This window comes from Mytilus trossulus, chromosome 9 (assembly GCF_036588685.1).
Source record: "Mytilus trossulus isolate FHL-02 chromosome 9, PNRI_Mtr1.1.1.hap1, whole genome shotgun sequence".
Taxonomy (NCBI): domain Eukaryota; kingdom Metazoa; phylum Mollusca; class Bivalvia; order Mytilida; family Mytilidae; genus Mytilus; species Mytilus trossulus.
In genome coordinates, this window is record NC_086381.1 from 43,394,388 (window position 1) to 43,417,937 (window position 23,550).

Consider the following 23,550-nt stretch of genomic DNA (forward strand, 5'->3'; position numbering starts at 1 on the left):
ATCAATGATTTGTAATAAGCATTTTGTGCGATCAAAATTGGTCAAAACAAAATCAAGTACATTGTAATTAAGAATTATTGACTTGCATTGAAGCCATATTCATGTCACCTTTAACTTAACCTCCTAACTTCCATGTGAGGTTATTCTAGGTATTTGGTGGTTTCCTTTTCACTTGTATATATTTAAATCTGTATTTTGTGTACTGCTGTCTGATTTTCACTTTAGATAATGGCTTTGTCAATTTCTCTACTAATTTTGAATGTAACTGTGATCTGACACCCTTCTATCTCTCCAATTGCATTTTTTCTTTCTCCTAGCTTTATTTTCACTTTGCTTTGCTACAACACAAAGGTCAAATGCATAATGTATTGTCCAAATATTTTATGGTATGGGTCATCAATTGTCTGTTATTCTAAAATGTCTTCATTCTTCATTATATGTTTAAAAAAAAAACACATTATTAATATCAGATTTAAAAGAAGAAGCATGTAAGTATATTAAACAAAACCAAACAGAAAAAGTATCTCTTACAGTCAGAAAAAACATTACAGATACATCTATTTGAAAAAATAATTTTACACAAAATGATCAATATGACCCAGATTATTGAGTACCATAAGATCAGAGATATATTAAATAGAAGAGAATATATCTCATTTAAGATATATAATGAATTGATCAAGTTTCTGGCAGATTGAAAATCACTCCAATTTTATTTTAACAATTACAATATGATTAGATTACACCAGTAGTAAGAGAAGAAAAGGAAATTAAAAAAGAGCAAGCAAAGGATGAAGAAGATGCCCAAGATAAAGTAAGAAAATATATTTGAAATTCATAGCTTTCATTAAAAAATTGAGATAAATAATGATTATTTACCCCATGCAACAAAGTTCTAGAGGGTACAATGTTGAAGACCTGTCTGTCTATCTGTCTCTCCATCTGAAAGTCTGTCAGTCCTGTTCTTGTCATCACAACTCCTCTGAAACCACACAACAGATTTCCATGTATATATGCATATCCAGAAGATAATTTTTATCAGTTCACTTGTGTAGAGTTCTTAGTCATTGAACTTAGGAATCTACTTTTATGTGTATTTCGTTGAACTACTCAATATTAATACAGTACTAAAAATAAACTGTTTAAATTTATAGTACTTAAAATGTACAAATGATTACAGCAAACAAGCTGTAGATTTTTATGGGGGGGAAGAAAGTAGTTCATTTCAGGTAGCATCATTTTACAGTTCCAGCTTTCACATATTTTATACTATTTATTCTGTATACATTCTTTTTCAATGAAATCTAAAAGAAACTAATTTTATGAAATCTGTAGGTTGAGAATGAAGAAATAGAGGTAGAGACTGAGGTGGAGGGAAAGAGCACATCCAAAGAAGAGTATAATGTAAGAATCTGTTCAGGAAAAAAAATAAGTAATTTGATTATTTGGAATTGAATGTTTCTTTTTGTAAATTTATTTGGGTGTAAAGACTTTGACCGAAGTACATTTCGTATGAAGCGGGGAAGCATTATACAACCATAAAAATTGAACAACAGACTTAATTTTAAATGCCTTGATAATCCTAAGAAAAAACTGACTTAAGCATATTCTAATTGATTTCATTACTGACTTTGGATATGGACAATCATCCATGATTATTCAATAAAAAAATTAAAAATAGATGATAAAACAGTACTTCATTTCAGGTAGCATCAGTCGACAGTTCCAACTTTCACATATTTTATACTACTTATTCTGTATACATTCTTTTTCAATGAAATCTAAAAGAAACTAATTTTATGAAATCTGTAGGTTGAGAATGAAGAAATAGAGGTAGAGACTGAGGTGGAGGGAAAGAGCACATCCAAAGAAGAGTATAATGTAAGAATCTGTTCAGGAAAAAAATAAGTAATTTGATTATTTGGAATTGAATGTTTCTTTTTGTAAATTTATTTGGGTGTAAAGACTTTGACCGAAGTACATTTCGTATGAAGCGGGGAAGCATTATACAACCATAAAAATTGAACAACAGACTTAATTTTAAATGCCTTGATAATCCTAAGAAAAAACTGACTTAAGCATATTCTAATTGATTTCATTACTGACTTTGGATATGGACAATCATCCATGATTATTCAATAAAAAAATTAAAAATAGATGATAAAAAAGTACTTCATTTCAGGTAGCATCAGTCGACAGTTCCAACTTTCACATATTTTATACTATTTATTCTGTATACATTCTTTTTCAATGAAATCTAAAAGAAACTAATTTTATGAAATCTGTAGGTTGAGAATGAAGAAATAGAGGTAGAGACTGAGGTGGAAGGAGCTAGTATATCCAAAGAAGAGTATAATGTAAGAATCTGTTCAGGAAAAAAATAAGTAATTTGATTATATATCAATACAGATTCAACTATCTATTTGTGTTAATTTAAGGTATAAAAGGTTACTTTTGAAGCATTACACAACCGTAAAAATTGAACTGCAGACTTTAATTTTAAATGCCTTGATAATCCAATGAAAAAAACCTGACTTAAGCACATTCTGATTGATTTCATTACTGACTTTGGATATTGACAATCAGCCATGATTATTCAATACAAATATAAAGAAATATAACTGCAGATGAAAATGATCTTTGTCATTGGAAAAATGGAAAAAAGATAATATGAACATAAAAAACTAGCTTAAATATTAAAATCTTTTTCATCGACATTATAAACTATTATTATTGAGACATATCTTTTTTATGTTTTGTAGACAGCAGAAAAGCAGATATCTCCATTGGCGCAAGCAATTGACAAGGTTAAATATATTAAAGCCCGGTGGCCAGCATGTAGACAAATATTTTGACAAACATAACAACTTGTATATGCGTTCTTTAAAATATAAAGCATGTTTATATAGGGGGAGGATTGATATCTCATAAACATGTTCAACCCCTGCCCCATTTTTGTGCCTTTCCAAAGTCAGGAGCCTCTGGCCTTTGTTCATCTTGTATTATTTTAATTTCAGTTTCTTGTGTACAATTTGGAAATTAGGATGGTGTTCATTATCACTGAACTAGTATATATTTGTTTAGGTGCCAGCTGTAGGACACCTCCAGGTGCAATAATTTCTCGCTACATTGAAGACCTATTTGTGACCTTCTGCTATTGTTTTTTCTATGGTCAGGTTGTTGTCTCTTTGCCACATTCCCCATTTCCATTCTCAATTTTATTGTGATGTCTGTTTCATTCCTTGTCCTAATAAGAGTGCATTTTTTTTAATATTATGGTATAAATCATTTCTTTTGATTTTTTTTTAAAGCACCAGCAGTTATCCAATAAAGGAATTATTTGAAAACATCTCAGGAGTATGTTTTTTTTTCAAAATTGAACCATTTCTCCATTTAAACCATAAGAAAAATGATAGGACGTTAAATGTGTTAACTGTTTATATGATGAATACAACTGCAACAAGTGTATTATTTTTTGATAGTTAAGATTTAACTGTTGAGAGTGGAGAAATATCACAATACATGAGGTACAGTGGTGGAAATTGTTTGTCTTATCATTTTTATCCTTCCTTTTAAAATATTTCGAGGAAAGTTGTGTACTTTGGATGTGAAGTCATCATGCATGGTCTCCTTTTTACATGACATCAAAATAAGAAAATTCAGAAGAAAAGAAGAAAATTTAATGTCACATTTAAATTTTAACCAATCATTCGCTGAGAACAGATTTTTCATTGTGAGAAATATTTTTCTCACACCGGTCATGAAATGTAAAAAAATAGAACAAAAATTAGAGAAAACTGCTTAATACATTTCATGAATATATTTTGTGTCATATCATTTTTCTTCTAGTGGGGAAAGGTTTTTTGTATGACAATGCATTTATCATATAAAATCAACATTATAATATCATAATGAATTATTATAATAAACTTTAAATTTGTTTGTATAGAAAAATGCTTCAGATATCATTCGACACATCGTCTCACAAAACTTCAACACAGATTTGAGGGGTTTGGAGAGCTGCAGCCTGGTAACTGGTGAGATACAGTTTCAGCCTAGAAAAAGACCATTGAGGTATTGCCCTTTTTGTATATTTACCTCAATATTTACATCAATTTCTAAACCATAATAATGTAAAAAGTTCTTGATGACCAAAAAAAGCGTATATTTTTCCGTTTTTTCTTTTTTAAACATAACTTGTTCTGAAGTTTAAACAACAATATTATGTAATCATTATTTGGGGTTATAATTAGCACATCCATATTGATACATTTCATTAAATAAAAAAACCATTGACGGCAAATATTAAAGAGAAAACCAACATCTGATTTTATAAATAGATGACAAACATCGTGTTTTATATTTTTCCAAAAGAATTGCAACAATACATTTTTTTAAGTCATATGAAACCGCAAATAAAAAAAAAATATGCATATAACAAAATGGATAGTTTTCATTATTAATCTTATGTACATTTACTTTTTCCTGAAGAAATTCTTTAATTTGTATACACAACAGGCATGGGTCTGTCACTGAAACTAACTATTATCTGATTGTACTTATTTAATGTGCTCAATATGTCTTTTTGGTTGATTGTTTACTATAAGGTGACAATTGGTAAACTTTGGAATCAAAACACAGCATTTAATGAGCTGCCATATTTGTTTTATCATAACAGACAGAGAAAAAAAATAGTTTTGAAAAAAAGACAAAATCTTGCACAGAGGACTAAGTTTATGTTATATACATTCATTGGTTTAAGACTTGGATAAACTGTATTTTTCACCAGTGACTTCTATATCTGAATATGTTTAAATATGCAAAACTTAATAGGTTAGCAAATTTCATTTGGCTGTCAAAAATACTTGTTATTTCTGAAAAATATTTTCAAAGGAGAATTTGCAATTTATATACCTGTTTCATGCACTTGTCTTATACAGCTAATATTTTCTTATCTTGTAAAATACAAGGACATATAATGGACCGGATATTTTGGTGCCAGGAGAAGGTCGGATGAGTGTTTTCGACCTCCTGAACATATTTCCAGATTTTGCAAAAATTGCGGTTTACCTTTTTGCAAAATCCCATTTGGACCATTATGTACAGCAGGTTTGTCTTAATTTTAGAGCTCTTTATTTTTGTTAGATAAATTCCTCATTATATCAGCTGAAGTAATCAGTAAGGGTTTTAAAACTAAATAAAATTGGTATTAACCTGTTAAGCTGGGTTTTTTTTTTTAAAGTTAATCATCATTTGCATATGCATAATTGGGGGCAAAATAAAATGGCAAGTAATTGAAAATGCTGAAAGAACTTTTAAACTCCATGAAAGTAATTGTGAATTGTGAATTGTTGTAGTATCATAAAGTTGACATGGACAACATCAAGAAGGCCCTAAACAACAGAGGCCAAAGCAAGACAGTCAGAGACCTGTTAATTGAGGAGGCCAAAAACCTGTTGACAGATGAAAAAATTGGTATCTTACTTTACAAGAATATGATATGGGTTTTTTTTTCTTCAAAAATATTTTAATATGTCAAAGGAAAAGTATAGTATATATCTGATCAAAAACATAGCACATTTGTATTTTTTGAAAATAAAGTGAGACCATTTATGATTTCTGCATACAAATGTTGAGAGGTTCACACAAATTTTGCAAAGATGGAGTTGAAGTTTCTGGAGTCATAGAATAAAGTACTAACCTATATTTATTATTATGTTTAGGGGAAAGGACAATAAAAGGCTGCAGTCTATATATGTAATGAAATGTTTGTAAGTAAGTCAATTGATTTTCATTACTAAATAGGAATTAGGAATTATTTGTGTTCCTTGCATTTGTCTCTAACATTTCCATAAGTCATTATTTTAAGCAATTATTGTTTCCTTATAGGTCCTGCAGCATTAATGTTTACTGCAGGATACCTTAGGAAAGAGCTGGTGATACACAATGAAGAGGGGGTTACGGACTACTTGTGTGCCTGTCCTTGTGCTGAAGGGGTAGAAGTGCAGCACATCTATCATGATAAGGGAGACAACTTCTACCCCTTATCCCATAAGGATTTATGGAGAGGTATGTAAATTCTGTCTTTTACCGATATTATTAAACAAGTATAGAGAAAATGCATTTTTATTCTAAATGTTACATTCTTCATTCTGTGTTTTTGCCATTTTCATCTTTTCATTGATTTCAGGGAAATTAAACAAAAAATTAACACGAAGAGATCAGTTATAAATGCTGTATATATATTTTGGCTGTTGTTTAATCCTGGTAATGGAAGTATTATTTTGACTAACTGGAGTAGAACATGAACGTCTTCATCTGAATACATCTATTGTAGGCTAGTTCAATTCCAATGGGAGACAACTCTTGTACTATTTTACTTATTAACATTTTCCTTTATCTTATTTAATCCTTTGGTGATGGAAATATGACTTTTAACTAACCACTAACAGGTACATTTAAAGTCTTCATCTGAAGGAGAATACATTTATTGTAGGTTGGTTCAATTCCAATGGGAGACAACTCTTGTACTATTTTACTTATTAACATTTTTCTTTATCTTATTTAATCCTTTGGTGATGGAAATATGACTTTTAACTAACCACTAACAGGTACATTTAAAGTCTTCATCTGAAGGAGAATACATTTATTGTAGGTTGGTTTAATTACAATGGGAGACAACTCTTGTACTATTTTACTTATTAACATTTTCCTTTATCTTATTTAATCCTATGGTGATGGAAATATGACTTTTAACTAACCACTAACAGGTACATAAAAAGTCTTCATCTGAAGGAGAATACATTTATTGTAGGTTGGTTCAATTCCAATGGGAGACAACTCTTGTACTATTTTACTGATTAACATTTTCCTTTATCTTATTTAATCCTATGGTGATGGAAATGTGACTTTTAACTAACCACTAACAGGTACATAAAAAGTCTTCATCTGAAGGAGAATACATTTATTGTAGGTATGTTCAATTCCAATGGGAGACAACTCTTGGACTATTTTACTTATTAATATTTATGGCAATTCTTTTAATCTTTATTTATTAGAGTTTAAATGGTTCTTGTAGAAGGTTGATTCCTAGGCTTTCATTAGAAGACAAATATTTCTCCATATTAACATTGCTGTAGACTTTTCTTTATTTTGTCTACATTTTACACGAAATGATTATCTGTCAGATTGATAAACAACTTGTATATGTATATTCTACAGCTGATGGCCCAAGTACCCGTTCAAAAATCCCAGACAATTACCAGACATTGGAAGAGGATAATAAAGGGTACTTAATATGCATCTTTTTATTTATTGAATCTGTATAAGGCTGTGAAGTACTTTCTTCAACTAAAATAAAACCAACCCTCCTGTCAGTTGAAATCAATCAATCAATCATATTTAAAAGACTATGAATGGCTCCTGTGGTAAATTTATTGCATCTTTTTATGGAGGTAAAAATATATGTAAATGCCATCTGATGCCAGGACCCTGGAATTAATTTAGTGATAGCCAGTTTTACTGTTTAATATATTTTTTCCTTATTTTTAAATGACTCTTTTTAAATGCGTAACTAAGGTCATTTGTTTTATTGTTTTATTTCGGGTCTGTTATAGCAGACTTTAATTTTTGCATAGTAGAATACTTCATTTAATAAGATTCAATTGAGAATGCAAATTTAAAACTGTAACACTCATTTTCTATATATTTCAGATGCTTACCAGGAATGGAATCAGATTCAGTGTAAGAATTCAAAAAAAAAAGTTATGATGTGTACCATGTTTACCACAAAAATCCATTGGTGTATCAATATAATACCTGCATTTCATAATATATCAATAGTTTAATTGCTATTAAATGTATTTTCCATTACCTATTAATGAGCAGGTTGTCTGCATATTGCTATTGTAAAATATCAGCTGACAGTCACAATATGAAGCTTTTTTGTTGAGTGATCTTAGTGAAAAAGATCAGAAAGCCTTCATTTTGTGACTCGAAACTGATATTTTACAATCTCAATCTGTCTCAATATACAGATAACCGGATAATTGATTTTTTTTATGTGCTTTTTTTCTCTTTGTTGACTTGATAAGTTAGGGTCAAACTAATAAATGTCAGTTCAAAAATTGTAACGTAGCTGATATGCCATAATAAAAGTAATTAAGGCTGGGTGTTCGTCACATAGCTGTGATATGCAATTTCATTATAAGCTGAGCTAAAAGTGAATACAAATGTATAAGATATTGTAATATTACCTCATTCTCAAATGAAAGAAATTTTCAATCTTGGCATATAAAAGTCATAAACACTTAATCAATACAGTTATTATAACAATAATATCATTTTTATATTTTATTGGAACAGAATTTTTCGCCGATATGGACATGAAATATGGCAGGGTGACTTAAACAGACTTTCAAAAGGTCATTGGTTGGATGACAGCCTTATTTATGTTGCAATAAGGTGATTACTTTACATAACTTGTACTGCTTATATGCAGCATTCATCATTATGAAAAGAGTTTGTTATCAGCATTATTCATTAGTATATGTAACTGGAATAAATAAAATAAAATAAACAGGAATATAGCAATAAACTGTGTTAAAAAAATTTGGACAAGTCAGATTACTTTACACTTAAAGTTGGTTTTGATAATTAAATATTATAAACCCTTGTAAAAATTAAAATACAGTTGTTTTTCAAAATATACAATTGATATGCTTTAACACATATTTATTAATAATGTATTCTAAAGACATCATCAAGAGACCTATGCAACAGAAGAGATTTACACATTTGATCCAGTTTTCAGCAGGAAGCTGTTAGCCAAAGAAAATTGTCCTGATGATGGGTAATACTTAAATTTATCACAATCAATGCATTTATAAATATCTGGAAAGAAATTATCAAACTTCACATTAAAATGCCATATCTTGATTAGCTAATAACAGAGTAATCATTTACTATATCATATGGCTGAAAGGGTGACAATCTTTTTTAATGTCAACCTCTTGTCTAGATCAATAAAACTAAATCAACAATTCAATGTCTATGAATTGAATACTAAAGTAATTGAACACAATTCTTAAGTTCTACATGCATGCTCAAATTTTATCATTTGATTGTCAAAATAAATTAATAAGACATTTTGCTTCACTTAGAACTCTTGATTTTTGCTAATGTTACCTTGTCTTCAAACCATTATAAAAATCAGGAGATTGCCTCTCAAAGTCAACTGTTTCACTGAAAGTAAACAAAAGTTATCTTACTGCATGGGGCTATGTAATTTTTTATAAAAAAAATTTTTTTTTTAAATTTTATTAGAAGTAAAATCTTTCCCATGTAAATAGAAAATTTCAGAATTTGAGATATAATTACAAGCTAGGGCATCATGGACACATTCTTCTTTTATTTTTAAATAATGTTGTCATGTGGATAATTTAATAAATCTGTTTCAGTTCTAGGCTGATCCTACATTCCTGCAATATAGACCTTGTGAATGCCTATAGCAGAAGAATACCTTTTGAAGAGAAGCGGTTAATACTGATCCCTATATGTGACAAGTTAGTTTAGTGATGTATCATCTTGATATCATAACTCAATATTTAAAAGTATTATCTTATTTAATTTATTATTCATTGAAACTTTTGAATGGATATTGTAAAAGTAAATATCACTAAATAGATCAGGTTTATCATTTGAATGACAAGTGCACATTTCTTAATATCAAGACTCCTCAATTGATGCTTAAATTAAAATAGTAAAAAAGGTCAAAAATTTTAGAATTTGATTAATTCAAATTTAGGCAGACAGATAATTTTAAAGTATTCATCTAGTTAAGTTAGATATACCAAAAGTTTATCTTATATGATTGATGTTTCAGTACACACTGGATTCTGGCTTCCTTTTGCCCAAAGACTTTCACTGTAACCATTATGTGTTCAATGGGAGGTTGCTATAGAAAAACAGCACAATCACTTGGAAGGTAAAAATAAACAACAATTGTTCATTAAGGAAAAAGTTTTATACCAATTTGAATCTCATAAATCAATTTGAATAGAAACAAATCAGTCAATCTTCTTATGAATTTGAAACATGGAGAGATAGAATAAACATCTTGTCATAAATGTACCTACCGCTATGCATAAACAACACAATCCTAACTATTACACATTTGATAATTTTACGTATCAATCTTAAATATTTATTTACAAATGCAATGAAAAAAGCATTTTGAATATCAATTTTCAAAGTATTATTTGGTTTGCCTATGATTAGATAATAGAATGATAATCGGGCAAGATTAAATCCTTTCACAAAAATTCACATCTTGAAAACAGAAGAATTTTCATATATTAATTTTTTACTTAAATGAAAAATTACGGATAAGAGTTATGATTTTTACCAGTCTGTGATTCTATTCAAATTCGTTATAAACACTGATTTACTATTAACAATATCCAAATCTATATTGATCAAGATCAATTTTTATTATACTGTTCTGTTTTGCAGATACTTTGCTGCAATGTATGCCAAATCTTTTGAGGATGTTAAAATAAGTCATGCAAAGGTAAAGTGTTTTGTTTGGTCTATTTTATATGTATTTCCTGCAATTAGATAATTAGTAGTATATATAAAGCGAAATTCTTTTGTCAAATTATACCCACAATAAAACATCACAGAGTAAGAAATAAATAGTTACATATATGCTTATTGGCTAACTTGTTATAAAGGGTAATAGCAAATTTGTTGTCCTGAGTTATCCACTTTTTATTGAAGCAAAACATGAGAACAATACTAGGTATTGTAAATGTACTTATGTGATTTTGGCTCCTTTTCAAGATATTTGAGATTTAAAATATGACAGGAAGAGGCTGACTCAGACTTTTACCTTATATTTCCATTCGTAAGATTTGGGTTTCAAAACAAAACAAAGAAAATCAAGAATCTTCTAAAATATTGGTATATGACCTTCTATGAGTTATAAAGTCTTTTATGAAAAAAAAAAATGGGTGTTATGGGCCAAAATATATAACATTGTATTGTATGGAAAAACCTCACCTAAGTACATCCTTAAGGGACAACAGACTTGCTATTACCTTAATTATTAGTCATTTACACTTTTCTTTTGAAAACAATATAAAAATGAAGAGTTGTGGAATGCGTGCCAATAAGACAACTATCTACCAAAAATCAAAGAAAGTGGATGTAAGTGCTTTTCCAAGATACACAACTATAAAATCTGTAAACCATAACCATTCTGTACAATTCTACAGCTATATCATTGTATTACAAAAAAAACTGAAAAAGTTGAAAGAAAGTGTTGCTCTAAGCAAAATATCGATTCTGGTTATAAATTTCTGTCTAAATATTCTGAAACAATTTGAATGTCATTTTTTTTTAAGATTTTGTTACACTAACATGTTTGCAAAATGGCCATTTCTGTTCATAATTCTTTACATAATAGAGGTTTGTTTTTATAGGTTCAAAAGCAGCAAAATGGGAATGATTGTGGCGTATTTGTAGTTGGATATGCTGAATGTTTAATGAAGGTACTGTTTTTAATATATATATATATATACATACTGCTCACATACCGAAGTGCATCATGAACGTACTAGTTATAATTACTGCAATTTATACTTTTCAACAAAATAAAAACACAAGTAGCATATTGCCATTAATTTACACCAAGACGTCAATAAATTTAATTGAATATCCTGCATTTATCATGAAACACATGCAATATAAATGAAATGAAAGGAAATAATACTACACATGCTCACACCGACAACTTCATAGAATCACTTTACAAAGTAAAAAGGTCAAATGAAATAAATACTCAATAAGTAAAAAAGTAGAAAATAGATGTCTTTCAGTAAAAGATAGACCCAAAAATAATATGTTTCTTAATTTCTATTTCATAGCATATATTATTTTTCAGAATGGGAATCTTGCAGATTGGAAAGTTAAAGGCAGATCGCAACTTCTCAAGATAATTAAAAAAATGTACTAAACTTTTGTGAACTATCAATGTAAAGATAAAAGTTGATATCATGATGTATTCATAAATGAACAACAAAAATAAAACATGCATGCCAATTCTTTGAAACTGTAGTAAAAAAAGAATACAGAAATAAACTTTTTAGAACTAACAGTGTGGTAAACTTTCATTGGGTTCACAATAAAACTTGGAATTCTAGGATATTGTGAGCTTACTTAAAATATGTACAAAAACTTTGTCCCATATAAGTACAGTGTATTATATGTTATTCAGGTCTCAGACAGGGTATTTACTGTGACATTCCCCGCTTAAGAGTTTATATCCCCTGAGCCGAGTATAAAAATATTTCATTTGTGTAGTTTTTCAATAGATTTTGGCAATATACTTAACACTTTTGTCATGTATTATGCTTATTCAAATTGCCTTACTGTTTGCTTTAAAATTCAATTCACTTGGTTTCAGTTAGCTTACGCGTAAAAAAACCAAACTGATATTATTTTCATTGAAGTCTTTAAACTAGCTAATTCAGTTAACTGATGAAAAAAAAGTACATATATTTTACTAGGATACTCTTTATTCTTATCAGAATATTATTATATCTAAAAATACATCAATTAAGATATATAATTTTTCTTTTTCTCAAAGAATTTTTTTTCTTAATATATAATATTGGTACTTATATATGTGCACTACAATTGTATGAGTGATCAATTTTGTCAACTATTTAATTAGGTTACCTATGGGTTAGCATAGCATTGGTTTATTGTGTGTTAGCTCCTAACAGGCTATTATTTGAACTTGGAATTATTTTTAATTATGGAATTTCCATAATTTCTTGTGTTTATTTTTTTTTTTATTACATTCCATGTTTTTTTGGGTTTGAGCGATTAATAACACTTTCCGGACAATGTATTTTGGTTACGGTACAGTGCATTCTATTGAAAATATACTATTTTCTTTGTATTGATAGAAAGTGTTGTGTGCGCAGCACAGAACATTTCATGAAAGAAAAAACATGCCATTTATCCAAAAATTCTATAACAAGAAATCAAGCAAATTCCATTATTGAAAATAGTTCCAAGTTCAAATAATAAATAGTCTGTTTTCTGTTGTTGTATATACATGTTTTTCATAATTGTATTGTCATTACTGTACAGATATTTTGTCTATTTATGTATGTATGTATATTATGACCTCTTGTACACTTTTGTTTCTGAGGATAATAAGACTTTGAATCTTGTGTCTTGGTTATGGGTAATCAGAAAGGTATGACTAATGGATGTGTATTTTTCAAAAGCCTCATTTTTTATTATCTTAATGAACACCATTAACGTTACATATTACATATGTTATATATGAAGTATGAAACTTTCAATTGTAGCATAAACTGGTATTTTTGTCTTTTCATGGACTTTAGTTTTTACATTTACTGTAACATATTTTAGGTATTCACTTATGTTCTTCAATATTTTAGACAGCTTTATAATTTTTTTATTTTTTTTGTCTTGCTTCTATGGTTTTCCAAATTCTATTTTCACCTTAAATGTTGATTCCCTGTTCTTCTTAATAATAATTCATATTGATTAAACCAGTTACACTTTTTAAGTAGATAATGTGATGCCTTCTGTTCTCATGTTTTTGCTTGGAGTGACCTTTCATACCTGCTGGTTGTTTTGTAAAAAAACATTAATTTGATTTGTATTATTTGTGTGTTCATTTGATAAATGTCTATTTGTATTTTGTAATTGTCATAAATTAGTTACAGCTGCCCATACACACTATCAGATTTTTTTTACTGCCATTCCATAACTTGTACCCATAAGTTGGTTTCAGTCTATTAAGTTTGGTGAAGGAAATTAAACATAACTACATATTCCACATTCATTATATTTTACCTTCAGATTATAGTATTGCCATCAGTATTCACTACTTTGTTCCTTCCTTACACAAGATAAACATTATCCAACTTGTTTATATTAGAACTTTCCTGTCATTCATAGCTGTCTACTTTCACAATCTATATGTTTAAAGCTTTGAAGTGTTTAAGCTATACAGGTGAAACTATATAATTTGTGTATTTTGTATACTAATATATGTTTTGTAATATTCATAATCTTTCCATTAAAAATTTAATGCTTTTTTGTCTACTTTGCACAATTTAATAATTAAGATTTACTCATTTTGACGGTTGAATAAATGTTAATCCGGTATAGAATGGTATTTTATCAGCCTTAAACCTATGTTGATTACTTTTATTTAGATTGGGCACATATCAGGCCTTCTTTTGTTAATGGTTGCCATTAAGGCTGATCTTGTATAAAATGGATTTATCAGCCTGTGCTTTGTTAATGGTTGTATGAAGGCTGATCTTGTATAAAATTGAATTTATCAGCCTGTGCTTTGTTAATGGTTGTATGAAGGCTGATCCTGTATAAAATTGGATTTATCAGCCTGTGCTTTGTTCATGGTTGTATGAAGGCTGATCCTGTATAAAATTGGATTTATCAGCCTGTGCTTTGTTAATGGTTGTATGAAGGCTGATCCTGTATAAAATTGGATTTATCAGCCTGTGCTTTGTTAATGGTTGTAATGAAGGCTGATCCTGTATAAAATTGGATTTATCAGCCTGTGCTTTGTTAATGGTTGTAATGAAGGCTGATCCTGTATAAAATTGGATTTATCAACCTGTGCTTTGTTAATGGTTGTAATGAAGGCTGATCCTGTATAAAATTGGATTTATCAGCCTGTGCTTTGTTAATGGTTGTAATGAAGGCTGATCCTGTATAAAATTGGATTTATCAGCCTGTGCTTTGTTAATGGTTGTAATGAAGGCTGATCCTGTATAAAATTGGATTTATCAGCCTGTGCTTTGTTAATGGTTGTAATGAAGGCTGATCCTGTATAAAATTGGATTTATCAGCCTGTGCTTTGTTAATGGTTGTATGAAGGCTGATCCTGTATAAAATTAGATTTATCAGCCTGTGCTTTGTTAATGGTTGTAATGAAGGCTGATCCTGTATAAAATTGGATTTATCAGCCTGTGCTTTGTTAATGGTTGTAATGAAGGCTGATCCTGTATAAAATTGGATTTTAGTACCCAATTAATGAATCAACAGAACCAAGTTTAAAAATCAGACAAATTTTAAATATAGCAACTGATGTATATACCTTTGTATTTACATGACCTTATATGAGTTGTAAGCTGTGTTTAAGAAATGACAATCTAGCAGATAACCCCAGGGTAAGGACATCTAACCATGAGCTGTACATTCAATAAACACTGCATTCCGATGGGAACTAACTGTGCTCCTCTTTTGGAGACTTGTTCTGTTCTATATATTTTACTTATGCCTTAGGAAGAAAGAAGTAACCCATATCTTCCAGGGCTTATATTTCATTGCTGCTAACCAGAAAGCCATCAAACCAATAGTTCCAAGTGTGTTGGGGGGGGGGGGAAACTCTCTTCGTTAATTTTATTTGTTCATCTTGAATATGACCTATCTCTTATACTTTTGCTCTGGTTACTATTTTCACAAACACAGGAGGGCATACGTTAACTAGGACCAGTTTACAGTTCAGTAGCACCTGATATCACCCTTGGTGGTTTTTTCGGGGTTCAGTATTCCATGACTTTCTTTGTGTACTGTTGTTTGTCTGTTGTTTTTTTCTGTTTAAGCCCTGGTGCTTTCAAAAAATAAAGATATGGTATGATTTCAAATGAGACAACTCTCCAAAATTGACCAAATGACACAAAAAAAAAAACAATTATACGTCACCGTACGGCTTAAACAATGAGCAAAGCTGATACTGCATAGTCAGCTTTAACATGCACAGAGATGAAACTGTAAAACCATTTGAGAGAGAAAACTAACGAACCAACGACACAGCTAATTTAGCAATAAACTAAACTGTACAATAATAGTTAATTGCAATATTTTTTTCGTTTACTCTAAATATACATGAAATATTTGCTACTGGACACCTACCAACAAGGCAACAGTGAAGTATATAATGCTCCAAATGATCCCAAGAGTAAAGCACTGTGAAAACTTGCAAGATTAAGGAGTGCATCCATAAGACGATTTTTATAATTATATTGATATAAAAACAAAAGATTAATAAAACCGCTGTAAGCAAAGCACTCTTTATTTTTGCCATTCTTTCTGTTATCTGGGGTCTGTTTATTTGAATAAAAAAGTCATTGCAACAATTTCGTTTACAAATTAATAGACATCCATCTATTCGGAGTACTACATATTTCCTCAGGTGTCCTAGTATAGCCATCTTTGATTGTTTAGATTCACTTATTTGAAGTCATATGGATATATACGTCTTAGCCAGTGACAATTTTACAACAGATTTATCGTCACCAATAGTGATGTGATACATGGCTGTGTTCATTCTGTATATAGAATTCGTATAAACATCAACTCAAAATCTGTTAATTTGATGGACTAGTTACAGATCAGCTGAAATATCTATATTAAAGGATGCTTTAAAATAAACATATTTATATAGAAGTGTATAAAAAGGATCAACCAGCAAATTTACTATGTACTGGATCGTCTAGAATTTTTATAATTATATATAATCCGTTACTTTCTTATTTTGTATTTTGAATTATGTCTCAAATTTGAAACAATAAAGCATAAAGTTGTTATATATATAGCTGTCAAAATGACCCCCCAAAAAATTAGTTAAATATCTGTTAAGGATTGGGCCTGATATTCATATGATAAAGACATATTCTTTCAATCAGTTTACACGTAATTGTAGAGTAAGGCTGGCATGTCAGTTAACTGCTAGTAGTCTGTTGTTATTTATTATTGTTTATTTTCTTTGGTTACTTCTTCTAAAATCAGACTTTTCTTTGGTTACATCTTCTAAAATTAGAACTGAATTTGTATGTGCGTATTGTGAGGCATTTACTTTTCTACATTGGCTGGAGGTATAGGGGGAGGGTTGAAATCTCAGAAACATGTTTAACCCCGCCGCAATTTTTTTTTTTTCGCCTTTACCTAGTCAGGAACCTCTAGACTGAGTTAGGTCTTCAATACAGCAAGAAATTACCGCACCCGGAGGCGTCCTTCGACTTGCCCCTACACAAATATATATACTTGTTCCGTGATAATGAACGCCCCAATGAACTCCAAATTATACACAAGAAACTAAGATTAAGAATAATAAAAGAGGTTAGTCTTGTATTATTTGCTGTATCATATATTAATTTACTAATTTTATCTTGACTTTGCATGGTACAAGGACATCATTCGTAAATAAAAATCAGCATGCACACATCTTATACGTTCAGGTATTTCCCATTAAATATTGTATGGTAATATTCTTATTTCTTCTTTTCAAAGTTAAAATTCATATGTCTTTTCTTAATTTAGAAAAACATAAATTTTGAAATTGTTCTCATCATGTTCCTTTCCCTTACTTCTAAACCTCTAAAAGTCTGAAAAGGTCAGAGATGAAACCATTTTGAATGTAGTATATGGTAGTTGCCACCTATTCTGGACATGCAAATATTAACAGTCCTTCAATGTTAATCCTTCAATTGCAACAGTCATTGTACATATCCTGCCTTGTGTATAAGTCAAATTGAGACCGGAAATATTCTAGAAGAACAATTCATGAAAAAGGTATTTTAGCGCCCTCACAGAACCAGTTCATATCCATACAATCTGTAGTCTTTGGATAGTACTACAAATTAAATTTCAACTTTTTTTCACGTTACTCGATGGTTGCATAGCAAGCTATTCATAAATTCAAACTTGCTGTGTCTGCTTTCTGTCAAAGAAACTTTTCTCTCTGTTTTTAAGGTGTATTATGTTATATAACATTAATCTGAAAAAGGTTTTCTCTTTCCTTTAACATCGTAAATTATAATATTGTGATAAGCAACCATACTTCTGCAGGTGTTTCATGCATGTATTTTGCCCCACTAACCGTTACATTTCATGTTTGACATATCATTGAAACATACCAACTATTTTGTTCCATGCATCATTTTCAGAATAGTACGTTGCATAGAATCTTATTTACAAAATGGATTTTGCATAGCAACCAAACTATTTTATGTAATCAAAGTATGCATATGGAATAATCCGAACATCCTAAATAGATTTGTCGATGCATCATTAATACATTGATATTTTACATAAAAACTTATAAGGAGCATATATTTTCCATAGCAACCATGCTATTGCAGGCATTCAACACATGTTTTTGGACCAGTAACTATAACATTTGATGTCCAACAACATTTTACCTATACATACCAGCTATTTTGTTCTATGCAACATTTTCATAGTGGTGCTTTGCTTAGAAACTACCTAGTAACATTGATTTTGCATAGCAACCATACTTTTTGTATGTAATTGCACATACAACACATGACATAAAAAACTTATTTATATGTGCATGCTAGTTTTTAAGATGAATCAGTGTTTAATACAAACAAGCTGGTTTCTTCCATGCAGTAGTTTCAGACTGGTATTTTCCGTAGAAACTACTTAACAACGAGTGTTTTACATAGCAACCATACTATTTCAGGGAAATAAAGTATGCATTTGCATATACCATGTTCATAGTATATCAACCATAAATTATTACTACAAACAAGTTACTTTTGCCTGTTGATAATTTTTGATTGGCACTTTCATCTTAAACTTCCTAGCAAAGTTGATTTCGGATAGCAATTTATTTTTGTTATCTCTTTATGTGTGTAGAAATCATTTGATTGATTTCAACATATCCATGGTATCATTCAACTATATAAGCTGAAGTAACTTTCCTAATGAACCAGCATACCAATGTGTGTATCTCAGGATTTGGACAGCATAATAGTATGATAAGTGCATGTTTGTGAAAGAAGATGTATTGTATGCATGGTTTCAGCATTGCATTTCTTGGTATGTCTAGTTTTTTTACAGATGGGAAGAGTAATTGTGATTGTTTATTGTGCATTTATTACAGCAGTATTTTGGGAAAATTTGGTGTTCTGTTTCTAAAGTAAACTCACAACAAGAATGTGTCCAAATTAGACTGATGCCCAACTCGCACTATCCTTTTGCATGTTCCATGGTCAGTGAAATTGGATAATAATCTAATTTGGCATCAAAATTATGAAGATTATTCTATAGGGAACATATTTACTAAGTTTCAAGTTGATTAGACTTCAATTTTACAAAAACAACCTTGACCAAAAACTTTAACCTGAAACTTTCACTTTCATTTATATGTTCAGTGGACCGTGAAATTGAAGTCAAAAGTCGAATTTGGCTTTAAAATTAGAATGATCATATCATAAGCAACAAGTGTACTAAGTTTCAAGTTAATTGGACTTCAGCTTCATCAAAAACTACCTTGACCAAAAAATTTAACCTGAACGAACGGATGCACAGACAGAAGAACAGAACCACAGACGAAGGAACGGAGCCACAGACCAGAAAACATAATGCCCCTCTACTATTGTAGGTGGGGCATAAAAAGATATAAGTAATTGCAAACATTCAGTATCAACTTTTTCAGGGAAATATTTGTTCCAGTTAATTCTTCAAATAATCATTATATTTTACACAAATTCTTTATAATAAATAAGGTGTCACATTTTCTTGGTTTTCAGCTAACAGCACAGTTTTGATTTTAAAAAGGAAATATTTTATCTCTATTTCATTACATTCAGTACATTTTATAGTGTCATCCTATTCCTACCAGATTTCATTTGGTACTAAAGAGGAAAATAACAAAACTTAGAGAAAAAATATCACTTTTATTTCCAATATTTTCTTTGCATCCGCCATCATATTTAATATTATCATTATTATAAAATAAGTACATTATAAGTAATGGGATATGAACTTACACATGTAAAGGGACAGATAGTCACAGGACAAAAAGTCACAAGTAATCTGTTGACAATTGTTTGAATATGTAAGAGAAAGTCTTTTAATATATATCTTTTTTACATATATTCAAATTAAAGATAAGGAAATGTGTCATTATACTGGAAAAATAAAGATTTATTTAATTTTAATCATGCAGAAGAAAGATTTCTTGGCACCATGAAGTCATTTAAGACCCAAGCCACCTTGACATTTTCTTTTTCAACATTATATACAATAGTTCAAGAAAAATACAAAAATATTTTTGTATAAATAAGTGTGTTTTATTCAAAGAAAATAATCAGAAAAAAATAATTGTGACTTTTTGTCCTGTAACTTTCTGTCCTACATTCACCTACACAGACCCACCTTGCTTGCATCTCTCCCTCTCTCTTTCTTTCTCTCACACTCTCTCTTGTTCTAATTACTGAAGAAATATAGGCAAACATTTAAAAAAGAATACCATTTAAATTTCCAATTCCAATTAAAATACACTGCATTTAATGAAAGGAGACAACTCTCAATTAAAGACCAAATGTCTTAAAGGTGGCTCATATCCAAAAAGCAAGCTTAAATAACAATAATCCCTATCCTAACAATAAAAATCAATCAAAAAGAGATCCACTCTGACATCAGATTTATGCAAAATAAACAGTTCACAAATATCATTTAACAAATAGACATCTATGTTAACACAATCAACACCCTTAAATGATGTACATGTACTCTACTACAAAATGTTCTTTTCATTTCTAGTGTAATATCTCTTTATAAAACTTGCAATAAACATTCTTTATATAATTTGCTTGTTTCATGCATCAGAAGAGAGAAAGTTGGCAAAACCACTTTAATGCCAGGGCAAATAATGGTTTAAGATTTATTGTCCTAGAATCTACCTAGTATATAAATAGATATAAATGTGTCATAGTATATTCAAAAGAACGCAAAAATGCTTCAATCAATGAAAAATATAATTGGAAATATCACATGTTAAAATTTCAAGGTAATGATTAAATACAAGTTTTGTTATAAAATATAATGTAATGCAATATTATACCTGACAATGTTATGTGAAGAAAAACTTTGATACAATTTCGAAACCTGGAAAGTGTTTAACATCAATGTTTTTTGTTTATGCTGTCAAATGCAGAAGAAAATATCAAACAGAAGTTCTGAAAAAATTTACCATGAATAAAGTCATATATAGATTACAGACTACAAAGTCTTATCTGATATCAAGATGTAAATTAGATAAGTTAATTATTTTGACACAAGATATCTTATAACTAACTTCATATTGTGTAATTCCTTACTTTTATAACATCATGAATGGATACTGTGACTACATCACTAGTACCAGACAGCTAAAACAATGAAGTGTAAGGCTTATCTAAGCCTATTAAGGCAATTTTTTTCAGATTTTTAGGTTAACAATGCTTTTTAACTTTGTACTCGAGTTTAACAGAGACAGACATGTGAATTATGAATAATTTCTCTTCACTTCCATTCTTACAATATTGAATGTTCACCTCATGGATCTATTAAAAAAATAATTATACATTCATTTAAAGTAAAAGTCTTTGTAAGAATCAGTTAATTTAACAGAATTTTAAAACATGGTTGAAAAATACCCACAGGCCTAAACCAACATTTTTTAAGTTGTCCTCATCCTGAACTAATAAGTCGCACGTTTTTCTTCATGCCTGGTAAGTTCTTTTCAGTAAGCAAGTTTCTAGTGCATTTCAACAAAATTATATCTTGAAATAACAGATGAATAGGAAACAATGTTACTTGAGTGTGTAATCAAAAACCATATTTTGATAGCAGCCATATTAATTTATCTTTTTTAAGACAAACAAATATCTGATGTAAAATAAAACATTAGCCTAGTTACTTTGATGAATATGATCATACAATCTTATCTGAACAGAATGAGAATTCTGTTTTCATAAAGTTAATTGAACTGATTCATTTACATGTAGTATACACTTTACTCAGATGGCAAAAAAGCTTGAAATCAGTGTTTACAAATAGATCATTGTCCATACGAGCTAGGGTTAACATGTTACGAAACCATAAAAAAAAATTACAATGAGTTGTAAAATTTTTTAAATTCATATAAGAGAGCATACTCTTCAGTTTTTTCAATGTGCTATTTCTTTGTTCTGCAACCTGTGAGTTGATCCATTTATATTGTAGGTAGTTATCTAGATTATATCCTATATGACAACCTGAAAAAAAGATGGCATTATATGTTATTTGCATGAGCATTTAATTCATTTTAAATGTAAATAAGACAAAAATTTGAATGGGTTCCATTTGAAATATATGTGCTTAGAATTATATTATAGGGTTATTGCATGAATATTGAGGAATATTGTTCCAAATAGAATTTTATATTGCACGAGCTTGCAAGTGCAATATATGTTCTACAAGGGACAGCTAACTGTGTAACCCTCTTTAAATAAAGAATTATTATTATAATTATTATTATTAAATAATATACTATATCAACTTATTACCTTCCCGTCAAAGGCTTTTGAATGTATATTCCATTCTGTTTTAATTTTGTAAATTGGTTTTGCTCTGTTTATTGTTATATTTTTCCTTGCATGTTTCACCCCTTTTGCATAATGTGTCATCTCTAATAAGATAAAGTAGAATTTTCCACTACTTGAAATGGAGACAATATTTTATATCTGTATGTCTTTTATTTTATTTAAATATATATCTTCTTTCCAAAACAACATTTTGCACTTAAACTATTTTATTTTTTCAGACTTTGACTAATATCTTGTATGAAAGTATATCAACATACTATAAAGTATTGAATAAAAAAAGTGATAATAGATAAATTTGACCAAATATTACAGCTCTTTTATAAATGCATGCAAAGCAAACCTTTGATCAACTTAATTACCGGCTTTTTTTGTTTGGATGTTGAAAGAAAATTTGTTAAGTATTTACTTATTTCCTACAATAATCTACTATTAAGTCTTTCTATCTTCTATCTATGCTGACATTCTGATAAACACTTTTAGTGTTGAACATTAAATATATACATTTTCCCTTATTGCTTTTATAAATGACAGCTTTTACAATATTTTTATGTATTGAAACATACTTACCAACATGATTGCACCAATGAAAACGATCAACCAAAAACCAAGAATGTTGGAAAAACACAGGGTCTCTGTTTAGACAGTACTGATGCAGGTTGCATGCATTATCATAGATAATAAGCTTAGGAGCTGCAAATTAACCAAATAATGAAATCAACACCAACATTATTGATATTATGTCCAGTTAATCCCTTATATAAAATTAAATATTTAAAAATGACATGTCAATCACTACTAATCAAATTCAAATGAAGTTAAATAAACCTTCTGTATCTATAATGATAGTCATATTACAAATTGAACACTTTGAGGTGGCTCAATATTGATAGATCTCTCCATTCTTGTTTGGGATTACTGTGAATTTTGTTTCTTGTATTTTATAGATATAGAAGATGTGGTGTGAGTGCCAATGAGACAACTCTCCATCCAAATAACAGTTTTACTAGTTTTACTATTACTTTTACTTTGGTACATTATTTGGAGATTGAGAGCGCATATGTCATTATATGTTATATGGTTAGAAAGTAATGTTTTC

General features: G+C 29.5%; 2 protein-coding genes across 7 annotated transcripts in view; one reads left to right on the top strand and one right to left on the bottom strand.

The window, feature by feature from the left end:
* Window positions 1-657: 657 nt before the first annotated feature.
* LOC134682956 (sentrin-specific protease 1-like) lies at window positions 658-14,027 on the top strand. Of its 3 annotated transcripts, XM_063541899.1 has the most exons (18): window positions 658-814; window positions 1,336-1,404; window positions 1,813-1,881; window positions 2,289-2,357; window positions 2,763-2,807; window positions 3,950-4,074; window positions 4,971-5,109; window positions 5,358-5,475; window positions 5,890-6,069; window positions 7,222-7,288; window positions 7,714-7,743; window positions 8,365-8,463; window positions 8,756-8,851; window positions 9,459-9,563; window positions 9,884-9,985; window positions 10,513-10,570; window positions 11,484-11,552; window positions 11,945-14,027. In XM_063541899.1, the coding sequence occupies exons 7-18, from the start codon at window positions 5,014-5,016 to the stop codon at window positions 12,014-12,016; spliced, it is 1,092 nt and encodes a 363-aa protein (XP_063397969.1). In that variant the 5' UTR covers window positions 658-814; window positions 1,336-1,404; window positions 1,813-1,881; window positions 2,289-2,357; window positions 2,763-2,807; window positions 3,950-4,074; window positions 4,971-5,013; the 3' UTR covers window positions 12,017-14,027. The 3 variants fall into 3 exon arrangements, with proteins under 3 accessions (XP_063397969.1, XP_063397972.1, XP_063397970.1); XM_063541902.1 differs by lacking the exon at window positions 10,513-10,570; XM_063541900.1 differs by lacking the exon at window positions 1,813-1,881.
* Window positions 9,158-23,550, bottom strand: part of LOC134682954 (uncharacterized) — a 35,950-nt gene continuing 21,557 nt past the window's right edge. Inside the window, exons 5-6 of one of the 4 annotated variants that reach the window (XM_063541896.1) lie at window positions 23,022-23,144; window positions 19,769-22,124 (exon numbers count right to left, since the gene is read on the bottom strand). In XM_063541896.1, the coding sequence (XP_063397966.1) occupies window positions 21,862-22,124; window positions 23,022-23,144 (386 nt within the window). In that variant the 3' untranslated portion in view covers window positions 19,769-21,861. Of the gene's footprint in view, window positions 9,244-19,768; window positions 22,125-23,021; window positions 23,145-23,550 lie in introns of those variants that run through there. The other 3 variants (XR_010100936.1, XM_063541898.1, XM_063541897.1) reach the window with 3 other exon arrangements.

Bases quoted from the DNA above. Each gene is read 5' to 3' on its own strand.
- LOC134682956 (XM_063541899.1), top strand. From the start codon at position 5,014: ATGAGTGTTTTCGACCTCCTGAACATATTTCCAGATTTTGCAAAAATT. The intron at 7,744-8,364 runs GTAAGAATTCAA...TTATTGGAACAG, and splicing joins GGAATGGAATCAGATTCAGT to AATTTTTCGCCGATATGGAC. The intron at 11,553-11,944 runs GTACTGTTTTTA...ATTATTTTTCAG, and splicing joins ATGCTGAATGTTTAATGAAG to AATGGGAATCTTGCAGATTG.